The 26,034-nt window shown below is 41.7% G+C and overlaps 1 protein-coding gene across 1 annotated transcript in view; it reads left to right on the forward strand.

The window, feature by feature from the left end:
- Positions 1–16,161, forward strand: part of BCHE (butyrylcholinesterase) — an 82,818-nt gene extending 66,657 nt beyond the window's left edge. Inside the window, exon 4 of the mRNA XM_073578944.1 lies at positions 11,870–16,161. Within this exon, the coding sequence (XP_073435045.1) occupies positions 11,870–11,994 (125 nt within the window). The 3' untranslated portion in view covers positions 11,995–16,161. The remainder of the gene's footprint in view (positions 1–11,869) is intronic.
- Positions 16,162–26,034: the final 9,873 nt, after the last annotated feature.

The raw sequence follows: 26,034 nt of genomic DNA on the forward strand, positions 1-26,034 counted from the left end.
TTTTTCAGGTTTCATGGCTGTCACTGAGCAACATTGAGTTTCAGCTCCCTCCAAGGATTTTCTATTGGTTCAGGTCTGGAACTGGCTATGTCACTCCAGGACCTTGAAATGATTCTTACAGAGCCACTCCTGAGTTGCCCTGGCTGTGTGTTTTGGGTCATTGTTATGCTGGAAGACCAGCCACGACCTATCTTCAGTGCTCTTACTGAGGGAAGGAGGATGTTGGCCAAAATTGTGTTAAACATGACCAAATCCTCCCTTCAATACGGTGCAGTCGTCCAGTCCCTTTTGCAGAAAAGCACTCCCAAAGTATGTTTCCCCTACCATGCTTCATGGTTGGGACAGTGTTCTTAGGATTGTATTCATACTTCTTCCTCCAAATACGAAGAATGGAGTTGAAACCAAAATGTTCTCTTTTGGTCTCATCTGACCACATGACCTTCTCCCATGTCTTCTCTGGATCATCCAGATGGTCATTGGTGAATGTCATTGGGCAGCACGGTGGCTCAGTAGAGAGCACTGCAGCGCTGGAGTCCTGTGTTCGAATCCCACCAAGGACATCTGCAAGGAGTTTGTATGTTCTCCCTGTGTTTGCGTGGGTTTCTTCCGGGTACTCTGTGCAAACTGTAAAGGGCTGCGGAATATGTTAGCGCTATATAAAAATAAAGATTATTATTATTTATTAACTTAAAATGGGACTGGACATGTGCTGGCATAAACATGGGGACCTTGCTTGCCCTACATGATTTTAATACATGACAGTGTAGTGTGTTTCTAATGGTATTGTTTGAGACTGTGATTCCAGCTCTGTTCAGGTCATTGACCAGGTCCTCCTGTGAAGTTCTGACCTTCCTCAGAAACATCCTTACCCCATGACTAGGTCTATAATTTGGTCCTTAAACAGCTCTTTGGTCTTGACCATTCTGGAGAGGTTGTAGTGTGATTGATTGAGTGTTTGGACAGGTGTATTTTATACAGGTAACAAGTTCAAACAGGTGCAGTTAATACATGTAATGAGTGTAGAGTAGGAAGGCTTATTAAAGAAAATTTAGCAAGTTTATTGTAGCCAGAATTTTTGCTGGTTGGTAGGTGATCAGATGCTTATTTCATGCAATAAAATGCAATGTAATTATATAAAAATCACACTATGTGATTTTCCTGTTTTTATTTTTTGATTCTGTCTCTCACAGTCGAAGTGTAACTGCGATAAAAATTACTGACCCCTCCACTCTCTGTAGGTGGAAAGACTTGCAAAACCGTTTTTCCCCACTGTATATTATATATATATATAGTGAGTAGTTGACACACTTAGCGGCTTCCTCAGGTAACACAGGAACACTTTGATAGTAGAAAACCTGCTGGTTTAGTAAAGTCCGCATAGACCAAGGCAGGATTAAAGCAAAACCTTTCCTGGCTTAACGGAAAAACAAAGCAAAATTCAACAGAGTCCATTCTTTGCAGGTTTCAACCTGAAGACACCACACACTGTCCTCAGCTCCTTCTTGGAGCTACGTGGGAGTACTTCCTCTACCAAGACACACCACACACTGACTCTCATGGCAAGGTATTTAACACCCCATGTAATGATCACAAGACCTTGACATCACACAGGTCCTATCAGGACTCTGCAGGTGGAGATACGGTGGACCCATTCCCACCCGCTCTATGGTGTTTCACTGAAACTAGCCCAAACCCTCTCAGCATTTGGTGTGCTGGAAGCAAAAACACTCTAGGTTTTCATCACTAACTGTAGTATGTGCAGTGACACATATCTCCCTTCATACATTAGGCCAATGACTTTTTCATATATTCCCCCCTGCCCAAAGCAAGGGGTTTTGGCACCTTCAGATATCAAAGAGGGAATTTGGTAGAGAGCATCCGCATTATCATATAACCTCCCTGGCCTATGCTGTACGTGGAAAATGAAGTCCTGTAGGGCTAAGAACCACCTAGTCACCCTGGCATTCTTACCCTTCTTCTCTATCAACCATCACAGATCTGACTCTAACTTGAGCCTGCGAGCTAGCATGTAGTACTTCAGAATGTCTACGGCCCACTTTACAGTGGGTACAGCAAGTATTCAGATCCCTTTAAATTTTTCACTCTTTGTTTCATTGCAGCCATTTGGTAAATTCAAAAAAGTTCTTTTTTTTCTCATTAATTTACACTCTGTACCCCATCTTGACTAAAAAAAAACCAGAAATGTAGAAATGTTTGTAAACTTGTTAAAAAAACAGAAACTGAAATATCACATGGTCATAGCATTCTGGAAGAGGTTTTCATCCAGGATATCTCTGTACTTGAGCACATTCATGTTTCCTTCAATTGCAACCAGTCATCCTGTCCCTGGAGCTGAAAAACACCCCCATAGTATGAAGCTGCTACCACCATGTTTCACTGTTGGGATTGTATTGAGCAGGTGATGAGCAGTGCCTGGTTTTCCCCACACAAACCTCTTAGAATTATCACTAAAAAGTTCTATCTTCATCTCATAGTCTGGGAGTCCTTCATGTGTTTATTAGCAAACTCTATGCAGGCTTTCATATGTCTGGCACTGAGCAGAGACTTCTGTCACGCCACGCTGCCATAAAGGCCTGACTGGTGGAGGGCTGCAGTGATAGTTGACTTTGGTGCTTTCTCCGATCTTCCTACTGCATCTGTGGATCTCAAACACAGTGATCTTGGGGTTCTTTTTTTACCTCTCTCATCAAGGCTGTTCTCCCACAATTGTCAGTTTGGTTGGACGGCCAGGTCTAGGAAGACTTCTGGTGCTCCCAAATTTCATCCGATTAAGGATTATGGAGGCCACTGTGCTCTTAGGAATGTTGAGTACTGCAGAAATTCTTTTGCAACCTTGGCCAGATCTATGCCTTGCCACAATTCTGTCTCTGAGCTCCTTGGCCAGTTCCTTTGACCTCAAGATTCTCATTTGGTCTGCCAGCACTGTGATCTGTGAGGTCTTATATAGACAGATGTTTGCCTTTACAAATCAAGTCCTATCAGTTTAATTAAACACAGCTGGACTCCAATGAAGGAGTAGAACCATCTCAAGGAGAATCACAAGGAAATGGATAGCATGTGACTTAAATATGAGTATCTGAGCAAAGGGTCTGAATACTTATGACCATGTGATATTTCAGTTTTTCTTTTTGAATAAATTTGCAAAAATTTCTACATTTCTGTTTTTTTCTGTTAAGATGGGTTGCAGAGTGTACATTAATGAGAAAAAAATGAACTCTTTTGAATTTACCAAATGGCTGCAATGAAGCAAAGTGTGAAAAATTTAAAAGGATCTGAATACTTTCCATACCCACTGTATAGCCAAGCACTCTTTCTCAACTATGGTGTATTTCTTCTCGCTAGCAGAGTTTCTGGCTCAGGTATAGGATGGGATACTCTTCATCAGTTATTTCCTGTGACAGCACTAACCCAACCTCTGAAGCATTGGTCTTGAACACAAATTCTTTGCTAAAGTCTGGTGCAATCAGAATCGGGTGCTCACACAGATCCTGCTTGAGTTCTTGAAATGCTATCTTTGTGTCAGGAGTCCTTTTTACCATCATCGACTTGGTGCAAAGAAGGAGATCGGTTAAAGGTGTGGCAATTATGGCAAAGTTGGGGATAAAACACTGGTAAAACTCCATAATCCCAAGAAACACCCTCACTTGTTTTTGTATAGCGGTTGCAGCCACTTCTGAATTGCCTCTATCTTATTCAGCTGGTGCTTGATCTCGCCTCTCCCGACTATGTAGCCTAAGTACCTGGCCTCCTCCTTCCCTATGGCACACTTCTTTGGATTTATGGTAAATCCCGTTTTCCTCAGTGCATTGAGGATCGCATGTACCTAGGGCAGGTGTGAACTCCAGTCAGGAGTCATTCAAGTAGGCTACATAATATTACTAATGTAGAGCTAAGATTCGATCCATAACCCTCTGGAAGGTAGCTGGGGGCACCCTGCAGTTTGAAGTGCATCCTGGTTTACTGAAAACAACTATCCAGCGTTGAGAAAGCAATCTTCTCCTTGGAGCTCTGGGACATGAGGATCTGCCAGTGTCCCTTCATCAGGTTGAAAGTTGTGATGTACCTTGCGGGTCCCAGTCGCTCAATGAGTTCATCCACACAGGTCATCAGGTACGCATCAAAACGGGACACCTCATTGAGCTTGTGGTAGTCATTACAAAACCACCATTCACCATAGGGCTTCGGTATGAGGACGATGCGACTTGGCCAACCTCTTCTTGATTCCTCTATCACCCCGAGGTCCAGCATTCTCTTCACCTCCTTGGAGATTATCTCCCGGCGTGATTCAGGGATTTTGTAGGGTTTGAGGTTTACCCTTACATGTGGTTCCTTGATTCCAATGAAGGGAAATTTTAATACCTCAACATACAAAGACATTTTGGACAAATGTATGCTTTCATCTTCATGAGAAGAATTTAGGGAAAGCCTTTTTAGTTTCAGTGTGAATGTGATCCCATGCACAAAGCAAGGTCCATGAAGACATAGATAGGAGGGGTTGATGTAGAAGAACATGACTGGCACAAACAAAGACCAAAACTTCAACCTCATTGAACACCATTGGAAAGGAGTAGAATGGAGACTGCAATCTAGACTCTCTCTTTCATCATCATTTCCTGACTTCACAAATGTTCTCCTGGTTAAATGAGCAAAAATTTTCACAGGCACACATCTTGCAGAAATTCCTCCCAGAAGAGCGGAAGTTGTTTGAGCTGCAAAGTGGGAAACACTGTGGGTGTATGAAATGGTCTCAGGGGCTGGGCTTTCTCTGATTGTTGCTATTTATCTATTTAGAAGCTGCCATCAATTGATGACAGTGGAATTCAAATGGACTAGCTAGACTTGTGCTCACCAATTCACTCCCCCATTAAGCAATCAATGGGTTCTGATGGGTTACGTTGGTTGCCAAGGACCTGGTGAAAGCATCGCTACTAACTTGGTCCTTCAATGAATCCCAGCCACAGAATGTCAATTACACTATATATCAAAACAACACAGTATTGCAGTACATCGTGTAAGTGATCCAGTTATCAAATTGTCTTAAAGCAAAAAAATAATGTACAAGTTTAAAAGGCTTGTCCCACTGCCAAAGTACACCTTATTCAATAGATCTTGGAATAATAAGTTCCACAATTGGATGTGTTAAGAAAATGCTCCTGTGCTTAGATAATCTTATAAATGTGCCCCTGCTGTGTACTGTGTAATGGCTGTGCCTGACAATGCAGGGAGATCGCCTGGCCAAAGGAGGAAAAATAAGTGATTAAACAGATGACATAGCAGTGACTTACAGTTGCTGATTTGTGTGAGGTATAACATTACCCTGACGTTTTTTTCATGAGTGTTCCTGCCATGTCTCCTGTCCCCTAAGCTACTCATAAATCAAGTCAGTGAGGCAGGAGAGTCAGCTGCCACTGAGGTCATGTGCTAATGATTTGATTTTTGATGAGATTAGACTGCTGGAGACATAGCAGAATCATGTGATGACAGGCAATAAAATGCTTTCCCTCATAGAAAGAGGCAGCTGCGATTCCGTGCTGTAATGTCTGTATACTCTTTTGCGTCCTCCTTTGCCCAGGAGCTGTGGTATGATCAGACTATGCCCCTGCATGGCCAGAGGAAACAATTGCACAGTACACAGCAGGGGTACGTTTATAAGATTATCTTAGCATATGAACAATTTTTTAACGCATCCAATTGTGGAGCTTATTTTTTTTCCAACATCTATTAAACTGTCCTTTGTCCATGGGACAGTCCAGTTAAATCATCCCCCTTTTTCTAGATGAAAAATAAATTAAAAAATGAACATTTTTGATATTGTTATGCCAGTCCTATCAAAATAGAAAACGATTGAAACTGTAAGTCATATATCAAAAAGAAAAAAATAACACCAGTTACCCTAATTCAGTTGGCACTCATTCAGCAAAACATGCAATAAAAAATAATTAAAATATTGTATTTACTCCAAGTTGGTAGCAATAAAAACATGAGGACAGTGTACTAAAAAAGCTTTATAATATTTTTAATATAAACATATATATACACATTGCCTCTGTGATATTCAAACAACTTTATAAAATTGCTATTGTCATAATCATACTGAATCATTTTACTATGTCAATTTTACTGCACAATGAACTTTATGAAAATAAAATCCCCAAAAAATCAGTGAGGAACTGCAAGTCACACCACTTAGATTATTTTTCCCATTTTTCAGTACATTATGTGGTAAAATGAATGGTGATTTTCAAGATAACAATTTTTCACCCCTCAAAAAACAAGGCATCATATGTTTATGTCAACACATAAATAAAAAAATATATATATTGTTCTTCTAAGAATAAGGATAGAATGAAAATGCAAAAAATGGAAAATGGTCTGGTCAAGTAAGGGTTAAAACCATATTTCAGCTAAGTTGTTGTGAATTTTAGGTAAACTTTACACATTTGGCTAAGTTACCTTGTTGCACATACAAATGTATATATGCTAAAAAGAAAATCAATTATGAGGCAGGACTTTAAATCATGATACTTAAGTAACCCACATGTAAGGCTGGAGTCACACTAACCTGTGCAAAATACGCTCCGTATTTTACATGCGTAATACGGATCAATGACCACTAAATAGTGGTCCGTAGGTCATCTGTAAGCAAGGTGAGGTCGCGTATTTTGCGCATGTGTGTATCCGTATGTAATCCGTATGCAATCCGTATGGCGAGATTTTCTCGCAGCCTTGCAAAATGGACATTTAACGGTTTTGAGGCCTGCAAACAATTTAAATCATTAGCCTGCACCCTATTTAGACACTCAGAAACAGGTGGCTGCCTACATTCTGTACATTTGTCACCTTGCTTTCACGAGGGGTGTTGGTGTTCTTTGTGCAGCATGGCAGAGGGTCTGACATTCAATACAACTGAGCAGGTTCTCTTTACCTGGCTTTTGTCACGGCGCTTTGGCCAACCATATCCTGTGATAGTGGATCCGCGGAGGAGGAGACGCATGTGGGTACATCCACTTTTGAGGCAAAGACTCACAAGAGGTCATTTTCACCGCCTCTATTCGTCTCTGCGGGAGCATCCGGAGAAATTTTACCAGTACTGTCGAATGAGCATTTCCACATTTGATCGCCTCTTGGAGACAGTGCGCCCTGGGATCACCTTTCAGGACACTAGGATGCGCAAAGCCATATCTGCAGAGGAGCGACTTCTACTCACAATACGGTATGTACTACACAACCACATTCTCTACGTTCATAATGTGTGTGTTAATTTATGTTTTTTGGCCTTCTTGGACAAAGTTTAATACCCTCATCTTACTCAAAATATGTTTCACCTGACACAGCAGAATGTTACATCTAATATGTCCTGCATATCACTTAGTCATTGTGCCACCAAATATGTGTGTGTTGTTCTCTCTCATTTCCTAACAAGTTTGGTCGGCATGTAACTGATTTTTTTTTACTTTAGCCATTCTAACCTGTACTATTTCTGTTCTTCTACAGCTTCCTGTCCACTGGCCTGTCTTATGCCGCCCTCCACCATGAGTTTCTCATTGGAAAGTCAACCATTTCAGGCATAGTGAGGTCTACATGTGCAGAATTCTGGACAAGACTCCATCAGGTGGTCCTACCCGAGCCCAGGATGGAAGACTGGTTAAGGATTTCAAGGGACTTTGAGGAGGACTGCCAGTTTCCAAATTGTATTGGGGCCCTGGATGGCAAACATATCAGGGTGCGTAAGCCGCCGAACTCAGGCTCCCAATTCTTCAATTATAAGCAATACTTTTCTGTTGTATTGTTGGCTCTGGTAGACCCTCAATACAAGTTTATAATTGTTGACATTGGGGCCTATGGAAGGACGGGAGACTCTAGAGTCTTCAATACTTCCATAATGGGTCAGCGGCTACGCACCAACCAGTTGGATCTACCACCACCACGCGAGCTACCAGGCTCCCCCGAACAATCAGTCCCTTATGTCCTTGTGGAAGATGAGGCCTTTCAGTTATCACGTAATGTCATGAGGCCATATCCCCGGCGCAACCTTGACCACAGGCGCAGAATTTTTAACTTGCGCCTATCACGTGCTAGGCGACTGGTGGAGTGTTCCTTTGGGATTCTTTGTGCCAAATGGCGGGTACTCCAGTCTGCCATTCAGTTGAGTGAGCAAAATGTGAATGAAGTTGTCAAAGCCTGTGTTGTTCTGCATAACTTCACCAGGATACATGATTGTTCCTCCTCTGATGATGGTGTTGTGCGAAGGCCGGACAATGTGCGCAGGGTGAGACCACCTATCATCCCTCAACGTAGACCGCTCTCTGGCCTCAAAGTGCGTGATATATTCACAAATTACTTTATCTCACCTGAGGGGGCAACTTCTTGGCAAGAGAATGCTGTGTCTATGTTATAACTTGTTTCTTTAAAAGTGTGTCTAAATATATATTACTCAAGCCTTTTTATGATTCTATGACTGTTTCTTTGCATTGGTTGGTGTCTGTTAGTATGTTGTGAGGGATTGTGAAAAATCACACAGAGACGTTAACTAGAGTAGACAAATTTTTAGTTTTGCCTTTTTTTTTTGTTTTGCTTAAAGGCAAACATAATTTTGCCATAACACAAATTTGGCAATGGCCAAAATGACCCTTTGTGCCTTCTTTAACTTGGTGTAACATTAACATTACAGAAAAAAACTGCAACAAACATTATGCAATAACAACATTGCTGCATGCCTACATTAACCTTGATTAGGCAACAAAGGGTGAGCTCCATCACCTAAATAAAGTCAATAAGATAACACTCACATTTCCTCATAATGTTTTCGAATCATAGAATGATTCCACCATGACAGGCAAGGCTACCTCACATCTTTCACACAGATATTACCTGTCTGTAGAACAGAGAATATTTAAGCATGCTATACTGGAAAGGATGAAAATACAAAGCTCACTTGTTAAGACATAGAGAGAGCGTGATATTCTGAATGCTGGTCGCCTCAAATTGTTTTACTAGAGATTGCTAATAACAAAGTTGACTACTTAACTAAAGGCAAGCACGCCTTTCCTATGCATTTGCAAGTGATTAGTGTATTTTCATCCTTTCATGTCACAGTATAGCGCATTTAAATATTCTCTTTTATACACACATGTAATATCTGTGTGAAAGGCATGAGGTAGCGTTGCCTGTCATGATGGATTGTTTCATATGTTTGGAAAACATTGTTTAAAAATGTGAGTGTTAAATTATGTTCTAAATGTTGGTGAAGGAGAACACCTGTTTTTTTGTCTAGATTAGAAGCACCAGTTACATGTCACTGGACATCTCCAAATTTTTGATTCATAAATCCTCATATGTAGGGGAAGGGGAAAGGGGAGGAACAGCCTGTGGGTGCTGCTGGACATTGTGGGCAACATCGCCCTGTGTGGGGCCATACTGTTGCCCATGATGCTGTTGTTGTCCAGCCTCCTGGGCCTGTTGGTGATACTGGCCAGAGTAATGATGATGGTGAGGGGCTTCTTGTTGGCTCTGGTAGGCCCGTGGCTCATACCCACCAAGATAGCCAGATCGTCCCCAACCAGGTTGGGACCAGCCTCCAACACTGGGTGGGTACAAGTGGCCATATTGGTGGGGTTGGCTTGAGGAAGACATTTGGGGCTGCGGAATAGAAGGATGGGTAGGGGGAGGAAGGGCTTGAGGTGTTGGCCCACGTATTAGGGGCTGTTCAGACCCTGCTTGAGCAAGCATCTGTGTGGATGGTCTCATGCGCATTAAATTTCTTGGTGAGAGCTGCCACCTCTCCAGAAATTCAAACACCTCATATGGGGTATTGGGGGGGTGCTTGCATCAAGCAGGATCTGAATACATCCCCTAATACGGAGCCTGACCTCACGGGTAAGGGCACGGAGATAAAGGGTGAGGCTACGTGCATAGGCCTCCTCACCATCATCTGTAGTGACTCTGGACAAGTAATTCAGCACCCCAGTGTCCACATTGGTCCTGCTCTCTTGAATGGTGACCTGGCGCCTTCTTCTTATTCGCCGTGAGGCTAGAGCAGCCTGTGGGGAGGGCCTGATCTGGGCAGTTGGGCTGCTGCTCAAGTTGCCCGGCTCTTCCAGGATGGGTGAGGTTGCAGCAGCAGACCGTCCTGGTGGTGTGTTGTGTAGGGCAGCCATTGTGTGTTCTGGTGATGCCTCCTCTTCAGCCATCCTTCTTGTAGGGGGAGAAGATGGGCCAGCCACCTCATCCCCTACAGGATCTATAATGGGCTCTGCCTCTGAGGCCGTTCCTCGATCCGTAAGGTTGGATTGAGTTCTGTTATGAAATAGAACAGAGGCAAAAATACATCAATATTTTTGTCCCTGTAAAGTATTTGTGTAATGTTTTTGTGTCATGTGGTGTGAGGTATGTACTTACGGTCTCAGAGCCAGAATTGGGGCGAGGAAGTTCAGCCGGTCATAGTATATATATTTGCGCTTTACATGGCTAGCATCCCCACTCCTGGACCGCTGCTGGCGTTCCCGGCGGTACTGGTCCCGGATGCTTCTCCACCGTTTCATCACATCTTCCACTGCAATGTGACAGGAAAGATTGTCAAAATCACATATTTGAGAGGTCACATTTTCAAACAGTAGTCAATCAGGTTCTACCCATGGTGGCATATGTAATTGGGCCGATACCCAGGGTCTCATTAGCTCCCCTGAAACTAATTTTAGTGGCTAGGAGGATGAGGAACTTGTGGCCTAACCCCTAATTATGGCTGTGTGAAGCCACGTGTCACATCCTAATGTAACGGCCTCATGAGGCTAATAAAAGTACATGCACAGGAAGGGGGGTGCTGATTGTAGATTCATTTTATAGCGCGCGCTAAGGTTAATTATATTTTTATGGTTGCACTTACGAATTTTATGCTGCTCATCACGTGGTCTGTCACCAAAGTCATGGTACATCTGGCGACAGATGCGCCTCCATGATGCCTCCTTTCTTGTGCGGTTCGCATAGTTTGCGTCACGTGGGTCCCATATTTCTGGACGCTCCTGCACCAGCACAATGAGCATCTCTACATTAATATATGTGGACGCCATGCTGCTGCTGTACTCCGTGGAGGCTGACTTCCTGGATGTCTGGAGCGGTTTTTGAGCTCATTTGCATGTCTAGGCTTCCTGATGATGGATTGGCCCATTTCCTGTTCACCAGCCAAAAGACCTGCGTATTGCTCGCAGGTCACACGTGTGTTCCGTGTGTAATGCGTATTTTTTGCGCACCCATAGACTTGCATTGGCGTACTACGGGCGTAGTACGCTGACAATCGCAGCATGCTGCGAGTGGCACGGAGCGTAGGATACGGAGGAGAAATATACGCCTGGTGCGAGTGACCCCATAGAGAATCATTTGTCCGTGTCTAATGCGTGCTTTTAGCGCCTCTCACTCTCCCGTATTCCTCGCCAGTGTGACTCCGGCCTTACATTTCAGCTCAGCTCAAAGGGACCTTTCTCAAGCTAAGGAACCTGAAGCCTCATTGAGAAGAGCTGAATTGATGCAGCTAATTAACCCCACTTTCTTCATTTTGATTTGGAATGCTACCTTATACTTGATTATGATTCTAAAAATGAAATAATAAATACAAATATAAAATAAAATAATAAACAAAAATATGATCTACAATCAAAAGTAAAAATACAAAATACAATAGTAAATAAATGAACTTCATAATTTCTGCATTACTTGTTTCTATTCGGAAGATCATTTCGTGCTTTGTATTTCCAGGTATTTCCACGTCACTAGCACTCATTCTATTTCAATTAATGTAAACACATAGATTCAAATTTATATTAATACACCCCTTGCAATCTTTTTTTTTTCCCAGGAAATATTGATGAAGTAGAACGACAGTGGAAAGCTGAATTCCATCGCTGGAACAATTACATGATGGACTGGAAAAATCAATTTAATGATTACAGCACTAAGAAGGAAAGCTGCACTGGTCTCTAATTAATGTTTTTACCCTTTTACAAATCACCATATTAGGATTAGTAGGTACAAACATGTGGGTAGTCATTTAAAATTTGGTATTATGCAAATGAAACAGCAAAACGTACCCATCGCTCTGGGAGATATGAAAAATGTGCTTGGTATTACTGTATGTGCATTATATGAAGATTTTTAAACTGTTTGTCATCATACGCAAACTTTTGTGCACATGCTGGGATCCCAAATATAGATCTATAGAACCTACGTACGTAATAAATATTTCTTGAAACATTTCCTTAAGCCAACAACAAATTGTTTTAACCATTTAGGAAAATAACTGGGCATCATGTTTCAATACAGTGCATTCAACATCAATTGAACTTATTTGATTTTAAAATGTTTCGGTGTATTAGTGGACATGGCAACAAAATCTTGTTGGCAGTGCCAAAGAAATAGAATTATGGAGCATACATATGGAGAGTCATACATAGAATTGTTTTTGTTAAGGATTGAAAATATTTGATTGCCTTTTTTCAATTGCACAGAGATCACAGCAATGTGGGCAGAGCCTTGTGCAAGCTTGCCAACTTGGCTTTTCAGTTTTTTTAGAAAGCATATCAAAAAGTCACGGACAGGCAGTCATTTCTACAGACACATTGAAAATCCATCATAAATTATTATTATAAGTGATGCATGTCTACAGCCCATAATTCAGGTGTGAAGAAATTCACTGTAAACTGTAAAATGATGTTATTTATAGTGAAAATACTCTGTAGAAGTTTCTTGAGCTTCAAAGGAATCATGTATTTAAAGGAAAACGTGTGCACAGCTGAGGAGTCGTGCCGACGTAGGTTCCCAAACCGTGACAATATTCAAAAAAGAACCTGGCACTCAACTTTGTAATAGTATACAAGTGATTTATTCCGTCTCAACCAACGGTGGATGCCGTGTCTGCAGCTCTGAAACTCTGGTTGCACCCATCAGTGCTGCTACCCAGACTGAAGCTTTTAGCCTTACCACTTAGGGGTTTTTCACCCTGAAATACTGAGCTCTTTGCCTCTCTTATTCGTCCAACTACAATCACTAGTATGCAACTGACGAAGGTCTTGTAAACTGACCGAAACGTTTTGACGTACTATATTGCGCAATTGTCTGGGATAGAATAAATCACTTGTATACTATTACAAAGTTGAGTGCCAGGTTCTTTTTTGAATATCAAAGGAATCACAGACACCCTAGATTTTTTTGTATGGATAGAGCAAAAAAAGTGAACAATTTTTACAGACTGTACTGGAGTTTCTGGACAGTTGGCAACCCAGTACTTTTGAAAATTTTCCTACAGCCCCTTTACTACTCTCTCGCTCTGCAGATAAATTAACAAGACAATGCATTTTGTCCATCATACAGACACTGAATCATTGAGCAGTTCTGTCTTTGGGTAAACACCAATAAATTTCCCAATAATCTTTCATCACATTAAACAGCTTGAAGTTGGAATCCATTTTCTTATAACTTTACCACTTTTTAGGTATCAGTAAAGTATGATCCCTTTGTCCAGTAAAATATTTACCAATGGTCATTTGCTCCGGTCCCTTTCTGCCATCTTGTGACCACAGCTCTCGCTGGCCGGTAAACATTGCTAACAGTTACTACCTCTCTTAATGTCTTAATGAGTACCGGTCTGCCCAGCAAACACTGGAGCGATCTGACTAGTCAAAACTTTGCTCATATGGTACAGAAGAGGACTGGAGCAGAGCTTGAGACAGCAGAAAATGATGACTAGTAAGCATTTCAGTACACAAAGAAAACATATTATACATTATTAATACCTATTTGATGGTAAAAAATAAAAAGCCCTGGAGTGGTACTTATGGTATTGGCATTAACATAAACTCCTTAAATATTTTAGAACACCGGTTATATTGGCATTAAAAGGGTTATCTGGGACATTGCGAAAAACAAAAAATGTGTTTGAAGACTAGTCGTCGTTTTAACTTTTATTTCATAAATCTATAGTGCACATGAAAATAAGCAACTTTGTAAAATATCTCATTAGAGAGATTTGCGTCTCTCTCTGCCAAAATTAATCAGTCATTATGAAAATTCTCAGTTCTGAGGTCAAATCTGTATTCAGTGAAGACAGACTTTCCTATTACTGAGATAGGAGATAGAAGTTGCTATGGATACAATTCTATGTAGATGGAAGGAGGTTGGAGCTAGAGGCAGAGTTCATCCCACCTTCTTGACCTCCTATCTATATAGAACTGAGGCAACTGAGCCATCAACAGGAGCGTCCTCTGACTACTCTGTGCCAGGGAGGAATCGAGCTGGGCACAACAGGCAGGTGGATAGCAACTATCTGCCTGTTATTGCTCATACACATTGTTTTTTTTTAAAAGTCCCCGATATCTCCTTGAATTTCTTTACTATTTTAGAACATAAGAGATACGACAATAATATCTTCAGAACAATAGGCTACCATATTTGTTGGAATTAATAATATACATCAGTATTCAAACAGGTTTTCTGTTTAAGACAGTCTGTGTTAGTATTCCTTATTGAGGGAATGTAGATTTAAATGAAAAGATTTATCATTCATTGTCTCGGAGATGCTCTATTAGGTAGAGCCACTGAACAGAGCATTTCTCATTTTGGCTAGACCATGTATTTTAGAATCTTTGTGAGTATTCAAAGGGACATACTGTTCTTACTTAATGTTTTTTTGCCATAGTCCACTCCCATGTATATGTGAGTCCATATTTAAGTAATTTAAATGAGTCATCACCTTTCAATAAATTTTTTTTTCCAGTAGGCTAAATGACATCTAAAGCTAGGTTCACATTGCGTTAGGGGCATCAGTTTAACAGATCCGTTAAATGGATGCGCTAATGCAGATGTCATTTTTGACATCTTGTAGGCACCTAGCACTAATGTATGCGCTAACGCATGGTAGCATTTTGTTACCATGCGTTAGCCATACAGGTCTCTGCACAGCGAAACCGTCTGTTCGCTGTGCGTTAGACCTAACACACCCTAGAATGCTGTATACAGCGCTTGAGGGTGCGTCACAGAGTAATGCATCATTGCTAATGCAAGCTGAATTTGGCATGCGTTAGGACCCGCTACTATGATGGCGACCAATGGGTGCGTTAACGCATCCGTTACATAGTGTTAGTGCCGCTATGTAATGGATGCGTTAAACGCATACCCATAATGCAATATGAACCCAGCCTTAAATTACAAACTGAACTTTACTTACTCTTCCTGGGTCCAGTGCTCTGTCGCTCCTGCTGATCCTGTCTTTGTTGTTTGGCTGCAGTGGCGATGTTAGAACAACAGTACTCGAGTTAATTATGGAGCTCATTGGCTGCATCAGCACAGCACTTAGCTCAGTAATTGATTGCAGACCTGTCTATGTTACGCATTCTCTGCATCCAATCAACAGAAGCTGGAGCAGACATCGGTGAAACAATACTGAATCTGGTAGAAACGTGAGTAAATCTCAGAGATATGCATCAATAAGCAATGGGTAAAAGGTTGTTGCAATGGGACAAGCATTTAAGTTCTTTCGATGTTGAGAATTCTATATTGCAACTTCTGTTTGTGTAAAAGTCAGAATTTTATTTTTTTGCATTGCAAATCAAAATTCCTTTATTTTTATTCTAATTTCTGTCTCTTTATTTGCAAATAAGATGTATAAAGTATATTACTATATGCTTTACATGTGTTTGATTGTTCACAGGAAATATTGGTTGAATGTAACACATTGCCATAAGTACATTTGCTAATTTACTTTTTCCACAAAGGACTATATTCCTCTTTCTATGCATGTAATATGAATAACATTATTCCCTGGTGGAATAATCGGTTTTATGCCTCAAAGAAGGATTTCTGCTATTCTACCCTACTATAATTTCCTGAAATGGCTTACCCTATAAAGCAATGGTAATGCCCTACAGGTACTAAATCCATCAGTAGCCATAATGGAATCTTTTTAGCGACAGGTGACCATAATGACCATGAGAAATAGCCAACTGCAGATGTCTCATACATTGTAATGGCATGAGATACCATATTTTGTGCTTTGTGACATGGTGTGATCAACTTTAAGAAAAACAGCACATTTTCTGGAGATGTTTATGCTATATCTGTCTATGTATATTTGTCTAAAGTATTTTGAAGACACAAGTTTTGCTATTATGTCATTATGTTGCATTGGTTTTGCAGCATGATAAATTGAAGTCCTTAAAAAAAGAGTCAACTAAAAATAAACATTAACTTCCACAAACAAGAAGACTAATTTGCAATCCTCCACCAACAGGAATACTGGGGTTATTCTGCGACATATGCCGAATGGCAGCAATTCTTTGAAACGTTGCCATTTGCTATCACATGACTGTTTTATTACTGAAGTCTAAGGCAAGTATGTCAAGTGCAACTCACGGCCGGCGACAGAAGATCCAACTCATTAGGAAACATTTTCCTCTATGTAAAAGTTGCAGGATGTCCCAGGTCGCAACCTGACATCACAGGAAATCAATACATCTGATGTTGCAATATGTCATTGGGATTTCTGTATCACAAGACACATTTCGGAGTCCATAATTGGCTAGCTTAGGCTAGTTTCACACTAGCTTATTTTCCATGCATCGCTCGGCGCCGCTAAGCCATGCCCTCTGCCAGCTCCCTGCCTGCCCCATCCGGTCATCGCCGCCTACTATCGCACACGGCTGCATGCGATCTGCGCACCCTATCTTTAGCATAGGGTGCGCAGATCGTGCGCTGGCCGTGCGCTTGTAGGATTTTAGCGTGCGCTGCTCACTTTTGAAGGTGCGCCGAATGCAGCATGTTGCATTTTGGTGCGCACGGCGCACCTTCAAAAGTGCGCAGCGCACGCTAAAATCCTACTAGCGCATGGCCAGCGCACGATCTGCGCACCCTATGCTAAAGATAGGGTGTGCAGATCGCATGCAGCCGTGTGCGATAGTAGGCGGCGATGACCGGATGGGGCGGGCAGGGAGCCGGCAGGGGCGTGGCTTAGCGGCGACGAGCGCTGCGTGGAAAATAAGCTAGTGTGAAACTAGCCTTACAAATACAAATTTCTTACATTTTTCTTCTTATATTGACAACAGATTGTAATATAAAACTGATCCTTTAAAGAGCTAATATTTGATGCAAGAAATAAAATAAATGTGCTCAATATGTTCTGATGCAGTTTTATATTGTTGTTTCTAAGAAGAGTCTAAGACCTTCAGAATAATTACATATATATACATTTTACATATATTGTACATTTTTGTAAAACACCAATCTACACAAAATTCAGTCATTTAAATTGTGGGAATTAATATGAAAAGTATGAAAAGAAATACACTGCTGATTGATCAGTATACAAGGAGAGCTTGGCCTTAAGCAATAGATATCTGTTTTGCATAAAATACTGAGAAACATGAATTAACTGTTTCTACAGCTGGAAATATTAAATAAATACAGCTAATGTGCATAGTTCAACATACTAAAAGGTGTAAAGTATAGTTTGGAACACATTTCAAATGCAATGAACTCAAAAAATACTAGGGAGCCAAAAGGTTACTTTCCTTAAAGGAGCTGTCACACGAACAAAGTACATTTTAATTAAAACATTTTGATATAAAAATAACTTCCACAGTTGAATGTATTAAAAAATGTTCCTGTGCTAAGATAATCTTATAAAAGTGTCACTGCTATATACTCGGTAATGGCGGTGTCTGACCGTGCAAGAATATGGTCTGATCATATCACATCTATGGGCAGGGGAAGTAAAAAAATGTCTCTGCTGTTTTACCAAACAGAAAGAATTAGTTGCACTGTCTTGTTGTCCTGTTTGTATACTTTTTTGCTTCCTCCCCTGGCTAGGAGCTCTGAAATGTGTGGACCTTGTTACAGCATTGTCAGAAATAGTCATTACATAGTACATAGCAGGAGCACATTTGTATGATTCTTTCAAGACAAGAATATTTTATTAAAGGGAATATGACAGTAGAATTGTCGCTACTATGCCGTTTAAATTCATAGAAAGATGAATAAAATTATACTTTCACATAAGTGATCCTATGTTATATTCCTGAGTAATTAATATTTTTCTTAATATGTAAATAAGCTGTTACGGTCCATGGGCTGGACGTAGATCTCCTCAAGAATTTGCCTCCAAAGCTTATTTTAAATGAAAGGTGTCATTACAAGTGTGACATGTAATGACTGTTAGTCTTCTCTCGTGATCCAAATGTCTCACCCTGGAAATGTCCTGTTTCTTTTAAAATGAGCTTTGGAGGCAGATTCTTTGAGAAGTCTGTATCTGGCCCATAGATAGTAACAGCTCACTTACAAAATGTGGCTTTCTCTGGAATATGAAATTGAATCATATATGTCAAAGTACCATTTTATTCAGCTTTCTATGACCTGCATGAACATATAAACAGCCTAGCAAGGTTGACCCTACTGACAAAAAGGGAATGTGTCAGCAGGTTATTTCTACCTTATCTGAGGGCAGCATGTTGTATCACATAGTTTACTGGATGCAGCCATTCTGACACAAAGAGAGCGTTTAGATTTAGCATGAAGCAGAACTGAGGAAGCTAACCCAGCCCACACCAACATCTCTATGTAAAAAGTCCATAAACAGTAAGGTGCCTATCACAGGAGGGGTTGTGTGGGACCAAGGATCAGGAGACCAGCTAGCCAAAGCAATGATAAGCTACTGATGATAAAACAATGATTGCAAGTAAGAAACAGTATGGAGCTTGATAAGAGAGGCATTGCTGAAACCTGTGTTTCAATCCCTACAGCATGCTGTCTTCATATTCCCTTTGGCAACTTAAATTGTCAAACAATTTCTCTCCCTCTCCTTCTTTTTCTACCTCTCTATATCTCTCTCCGCAGCTCAGATAATTCCCTTATGGGTATCCGGGCACTCGAGTACTATGAGTTTTTTGTCAATGCTCACTGCTCAATCTAGCACTCCAATGCTCGATTGCGTATCCAGCAATGCTGAGCACGCTCGCCCATCGCTAATTAAAACCCATTAGGCTTAACTCATTTTTTATTTCAATTTAAAAAAGTCAAGGTTAAAAATTAACCCCATTTAAGAAAATGTAATACCATTGTCATAAAACATACACAAATTGCCTATGTGCAAAAAAGAAAAAACAGAATAAAAAAAACACCCACTTACCACCTGTAAACACACATTTGTGATTTATTTAAAACATTTATGGCACCAAACAGGACTAGTAATGCTCAATTAGAGTAGGTCAATGTGACTATGACTCGGCTTCTTTGCTGCATTGTTTATTTAAACTTATAAATAGAGATGAGCGACTTTGCCTTTTTTCGGGTCGAGTCGGGTTTCATGAAACCCAAATTTTGCAAAAGTCAGGTCGAAAGCAACCTGCCGATTATCGTGAAAAGTCGAAGGCCGACTAAAACACGAAACCCAATGGAAGTCAATGGGGTAAAAAAGTCGGCAGTGAGTGGAGGGCAGAAAACACACCTACAGTGCCCATTTAATGCCAAAAACATCAATTCTTATTGCTTAAGCTTGTCAACCTTAATTTACTTTATAATAATAGCTAGGCATTGAAAACTGGGGGTTATTTGGCTAAAGTTGTGGGGGGGTAGGGCTGGCTCCAGATTTTCGTGGGTCCCGGGCCAAAGAGTGTCAATGGGCTCCTTTAACACATGCCACAATTCATGATCCTCTGATACAGCAGAGAAATAGCGGTACAGTACAATGAAAAATACGTCACTTCTTACATCACATGACTGATATCCATTTTAAATTCTCCAATAGCTCCAAAAACGGACAGTATATTACTCCATACAATATTATGGCCACCGCATAGTGTGCTATACAGAATAATGAGGCCAATGTATTTCTCCATACAGAATCATTGGTCCCATATAATGTTCAATACAGTATATGATGAGCTCCACATAATGCTACAGTATATGTTGGTCCCCATGGATGAAGCTCCACTGTCTTATGTGCCCAAATAATTCTCCATATATAATGGGCCCCATTTCTAATGCTCCAGTGTATAATGGGCCCTGTAAATGCTGCTCCAGTGTCTGATGTCCACCTTTGGAATGCTCCAGTGTATGGTGGGCCCCATATATCATTCTCCAGAGTATAGTGCTCCCCAAAAATTGCTCCCAACCTTTGAAACAATTAAATAAGTCTCCTCGCTAGGGAATCCCTGTACTAGTCTTGGCTCCTCATCATCCCCATCTTCCATCTCTCTGCACTGGTACTGTTTAGGTAGAGGGCGTACAGACGTGATGTCATCACGCTCTCTGACCAGAATGTCACTGTCAGGAAATGTGGAAGACGTCACGGCGGTGGAGCAGGGAGAGGTAAGTATTTCAACTTTGCAAGTGCTGTGATCCTGAGCAAGCAGGGGGGGCCCACTCGTTGGCGACGGCGATATGTCTGATGGCGGGTGGGCCCGCCCCCGCCCTGTGCCAGTGCCGTCGCCCATGAGTATGCCCCCCCACCTGCTCAAGGAACCTGCACTTTCATCTGCACCTTCCTCTCTGTCAGGGTGTAAGGTGGTATAGTATGCGGGAGGGGAACCTGAGTTTCATCAGGGTCAGATTCTGGCTGTGTAGAGTGTGAGGGGAATGTAGTAGTCTGGGTCAATGTACCAGCAGAATCATCTAGCAGTGGCTGGGCATCAGTGCACTTGTGGCGCCCCCAGGAGTATGGTCGCCACAGTGGCATTACCTTCCTCCTAGGGAGTGTGATGTCATGCTTGGGAGCAATGAAGGATCTCTCTAGCAGTTAAACCAACACACAACACAGTTCCCACTCCAGGCCAGCAGGGAGACCTCTGAACCTGACTGCTGAGGAGCTGCTCTCTGTGGTCGGGAGTTAGGGCAGTCTGTGAAGGGAAGGGGAAGTGTATGGATGTGAGAAGGGCAGCTAGAGGATGAGCAGAGTTAGGGCTCACTCCTAGCTGGAACGCATGGTCCGGATTCCGGTCTCAGAGTTTGTAGGGACACTGACGGTCCTGCAGCGGAAACCAGAGGAAGTAGCAGCTGCAAATGCTCTGTTCCCAACTAAGGCTCGGAGGCCCCAGCAGCAACTTGTGTGAGCCAGAAGGAAAAGACTACGGCTACCTGCCATACGAGAAAGTTCCAAAAGAGAGTCAACAGGGAAACTTCAGTGAACTCAGTACTGCGAGTAACTCAGATAAGCGCTAGAATAGAGGCCACATTACCTATCTGCAGAGAGAGAATTCCTAATTTGCTTCCAGGCTGACCAACTCCTTCTCCATCTGTACTCTGGGTCCTGGACGGCACTTACCAAGTACAGGTAAAGGAATTGCACGACTTTGTCTGTCACCTTTTCCTGCACCTGTTGCACGGCTCTGCTACATCCTGCACTGCACACCATCTACAAACTCTTTCATCTGCCCTGCGACTATGGCCCTACCTGTGCAGGGCTTCTACATCTTAGCTGCACCACAACATCTGTCCCAGAGAAGCGATACTGCAGCACTGGTCAATCTGATCAGAAACCACAGGTGGCATCACGTATCATTCACCTATAAACATTATTCACCCCTTTGCATGGACGCCCAGGGCCACGGACCGGGTCACCACCACTGTGACACATCCCTCTGAGACACCGGCCCGATACCAATTAACCCCACTGCCCTGGCTGGCCACCCACACTCCATGTCAGATTCATCTTGGACTGGGGAAATCACGATTTGACTTGATAACCCAGACATGGTGTGGCCGGCTGCATCATTCACTTTTGGTGGGGGTGAAGGACACAAGGAAAAGGGTCCTTCCTGACCAGGAGCCAGCACTTGACAACTCAGTGCTTGCATTTTTTGAAACTTCAGAAGAGGAGGGCATATTAGCTGGAGTCTGTTTTGGCAATGTAATCCAAAATCAGTTCCTGATGCTCTGGCTTTAAAAGAGGTTAACCCACTCCCAGAAAAGGTAGCCTTCCAGGCGTTCCGGAGCCAGACCATAACGCAGGCTCAACACCTCCTGCCTTAGCTGCTATTGTGCTTTGCCACTACCAGGAGATACACCACCACCATCAGTACCAGCTGGCCCCCCCACGCCCACGACTGCGGCCTCTTCCACCATACTTCAAAATTTTTGGAGAAAATTTACCCAATATAGCATCAGATATATGGTACTGTATCAGAAGCATACAGCTCTATACAGTCAAAGGATAATTGTCAATCTCCCTACATATTTCATGAGTCACACAGCGATGCTCACAGGCTCAGTATGGATTACACAAGAATATAAAAAGTAGAAAAAGGGTATAGTATCATCAGATAGCAGGTATATATAGTATAGTTTAAACATTCTAAATCTCCCTATATATTTCAGTAGGCAGACACAGACACTCTCAGGCTCAGTATGGATTACAACACAATATAAAAAGCCGTAAAATGGTAATGGATCTGAAGCGTACAGCTGTACACAGTGTAGGGGTCTTTGTCAATCTCAGTATTTATTTCCACAGTCAGAAACAGACTCTCACTTGGTCAGTTTGGATTAGACCAGAATATAAAAAGCAGTAAATGGGTAATGTATCCCAAGTGTAGAGCTGTATATAGTTTTGGGGTAATTATTAAATCTACATATAAATTGCAGGAGTAACCCACAGACTCTAACACGCTCAGGATGGATCACACCACAATATAAAAAGAAGATCCGCAAGAAATAATCACATATGTGGGCCAATGTTCCAGGTGTCAATGATACACTTAGAGGGGTGGGTGGTGGGTGGAGGAGGACTTCCTGGCAGAAAGGGTACAGTATCACCAGATACCAGGTATATATGGCATAGTTTAAACATTAAAAATGTACGTCTACACTGCGTGCAGAATTATTAGGCAAGTTGTATTTGAGAGGATTCTTTTTATTATAGAACAACAACTATATTCTCAATCAACCCAAAAGACTCATAAATATCAAAGCTTAATATTTTTGGAAGTTGGAGTCGGTTTTTTTTTAGATTTGGCTATCTTAGAAGGATATCTGTTTTTTCAGGTCACTTACTGTGCAGAATTATTAGGCAACTTAATAAAAACCAAATATATACCCATCTCACTTGTTTATTTTCACCAGATAAACCAATATAACAACACAAAATTTAGAAATAAATATTTCTGACATTCAAAAACAAACAAAAAATCAGTGACCAATATAGCCACCTTTCTTTACGATGACACTCAAAAGCCTTCCATCCATAGATTCTGTCAGTTGCTTGATTTGTTTACGATCAACATTGCGTGCCACAGCCACCACAGCCTCCCAGACACTGTTCCGAGAGGTGCACTGTTTTCCCTCCCTGTAGATCTCACATTTTATGAGGGACCAAAGGTTCTCTATGGGGTTCAGATCAGGTGAACAAGGGGGCCATGTCATTATTTTTTCTTCTTTTAGACCTTTATTGGCCAGCCACGCTGTGGAGTATTTGGATGCATGTGATGGAGCATTGTCCTGCATGAAAATCATGTTTTTCTTGAACAATACCGACTTCTTCCTGTACCAGTGCTCGAGGAAGTTGTCTTGCATAAACTTGCAGTAGGTCTGGTAGTTGAGCTTCACTCCATCCTCAACCTGAAAAGGTCCCACAAGTTCATCTTTGATGATACCAGCCCATACCAGTACCCCACCTCCACCTTGCTGGCATCTGAGTCAGAGTGGAGCTCTCTGCCCTTTACTGATCCAGGCTCGGGCCCATCAAGAGTCACTCTTATTTCATCAGTCCATAAAACCTTAGAAAAATCAGTCTTAAGATATTTCTTGGCCCAGTCTTAACTTTTTATCTTATGTTTCTTGTTTAAAGGTGGTCATTTTTTCAGCCTTCCTTACCTTGGCCATGTCCCTGAGTATGGCACACCTTGTGCTTTTTGATACTCCAGTAATGTTGCAGCTCTGAAATATGGCAAAACTGGTGGCAAATGGCACCTTGGCAGCTTGACGCTTGATTTTCCTCAATTCGTGGGCAGTTATTTTGTGCCTTTTTTTTATCAACACGCTTCTTGCGACCCTGTTGGCTATTTGCCATGAAACGCTTGATTGTTCGGTAATCACGGTAATCAAAAGTTTGGCAATTTCAAGACTACTGCATCCCTCTGCAAGACATCTCACAATTTTTGACTTTTCAGAGTCCATCAAATCTTTCTTCTGACCCATTTTGCCAAAGGAAAGGAAGTTGCCTAATAATTAAGCACACCTTATATAGGGTGTTGATGTCATTAGACCACACCCTTTCTCATTACAGAGATGCAAATCACCTGATTTCCATAGTTGGCAGTTGTAAAAAGGATGATGTGATCAAAATACTCATTTGCCTAATAATTCTGCACACAGTGTATATATCAGGAGTAGTGTTGAGCCACCCCGCTAGTGTTCGATTTCGATTCAGTTCGTCAAACAGGAGGCAAGTTCATCGAATTTTCGTCGAACGTTCAACGAACACCGTCGTACCCCATTGAAAACAATGGCAGGCAAACACAAACACATACAATCACATAGAAAACAATTACAAAACACCTTAAAAGGTGTCCTAAAGCAGACAAAAAGCTCAGAAGACACAAATAACATATGGAAAAGGGCAACTACATATAGAAAAGAGGTGGAGGAGTAAAAGGAGGAGGAGACACAGATATAGGCATGTCATGCCCTTATAAAGTCAAGAAAGGATGGAATAAAAATCTAAAATAAAAAAAATCTAAAATTCTAAAATCGAAGACAATCATATACCGTCGGACTTCCCACCATAAATTATGCCAACTGCCGATCCAACGGCATTATTCCCATGACCCTCCGAACAGCGTCCATGAAGGCAAAGTGTTAGGTTTCCCGGGGGAATTTTGGTTGCAAAGCTGAACCTTAAAGGAATGTCTAGAAGGGCACCACCAGGAGTGGAGCATGCGGCTTAATTGGACTCCACACGGGCATCCTCAACCATGTCAGCCACAGAAAGGATGGACAGATTGCAAGCTTTGTCGATTCTGTGGGTGGTGGTGCATGGCCGTTTTGTCAGCTTAATTCCGATAGCGAACAAGACTCCGGCATGCCCCCGCTGTCCGCGTCTAGCTTACTAGAGGGATACGCAAGGCTCTGGCACATGAGATCGAGTAATAACAGGTCTGTCATGCCCTTACATGTCCGGGGCTGCATGCGCGCTACACTGAAAGGACCAGGCGTGTGTCGCTTACAGGTGCGGATAACCCGCTGAACCCCATTAGTGATGGGGATCTGGGATTCCAATTCTTCAATAAAGTATGAGACAATTTCTGTTGAAAATTGACTATTAGAATCTCACCCAAAATAATTAAACATAATATAAAGCAATAGGTGAAAAAATAAAACATATCTTTAAATCTGTCAATTAAGAAACTACTAACATATATCACCCAAATGTGAAATAAAATGCATACAAAATGCCAATCTGATGGGTGGGCTCTAAAAATAAGGGAGGAAAACCACACCTAGATGCATTCAGGATGTAGACTGTCACCTAAAAATCAATTAAATAGGTAGACAAAAATCTAGAAGGTACAGCAATAGAAACATATTCCACTCATAAATGCTATAACCTAATTGCACATATATACATACACATCATGCAGAAGTTGACAAAAGGGTCTCTCAGGACCACATAAACAGACAATCAAGTGAGATGGTAATGTAAAAGGAACAATCTCACCAGGTAAAATGATGGGTTGGGAGTCTCAAAGGATCCTCTGTTCAGTCCAAATGGAGGATAAATAGGGGAAGACAATACCCTGTCACATCCCTAAGGGCAGTCCACAGCTAGCCCTAAATTGCACATGCCCTGCACTTTCCCTAAGGGGGTGTCCCAACGTGTTTCATCCAAGTAAAATATTCAGGGGACTTAACTTGTAAATTGCCATAGTGCTATTAATGAGAGGAACAAAAACCTTCCACTCCCTATGCTGTCCGCAAGCGGTGGAGGAAAAGGGGCATATTTATAGATAACATCACTTCATGTGAGATCACACATAGTTGGTAACA

Source organism: Dendrobates tinctorius, unplaced genomic scaffold (genome assembly GCF_039654945.1).
Source record: "Dendrobates tinctorius isolate UK_male_01 unplaced genomic scaffold, ASM3965494v1 ptg000060l, whole genome shotgun sequence".
NCBI lineage: Eukaryota > Metazoa > Chordata > Amphibia > Anura > Dendrobatidae > Dendrobates > Dendrobates tinctorius.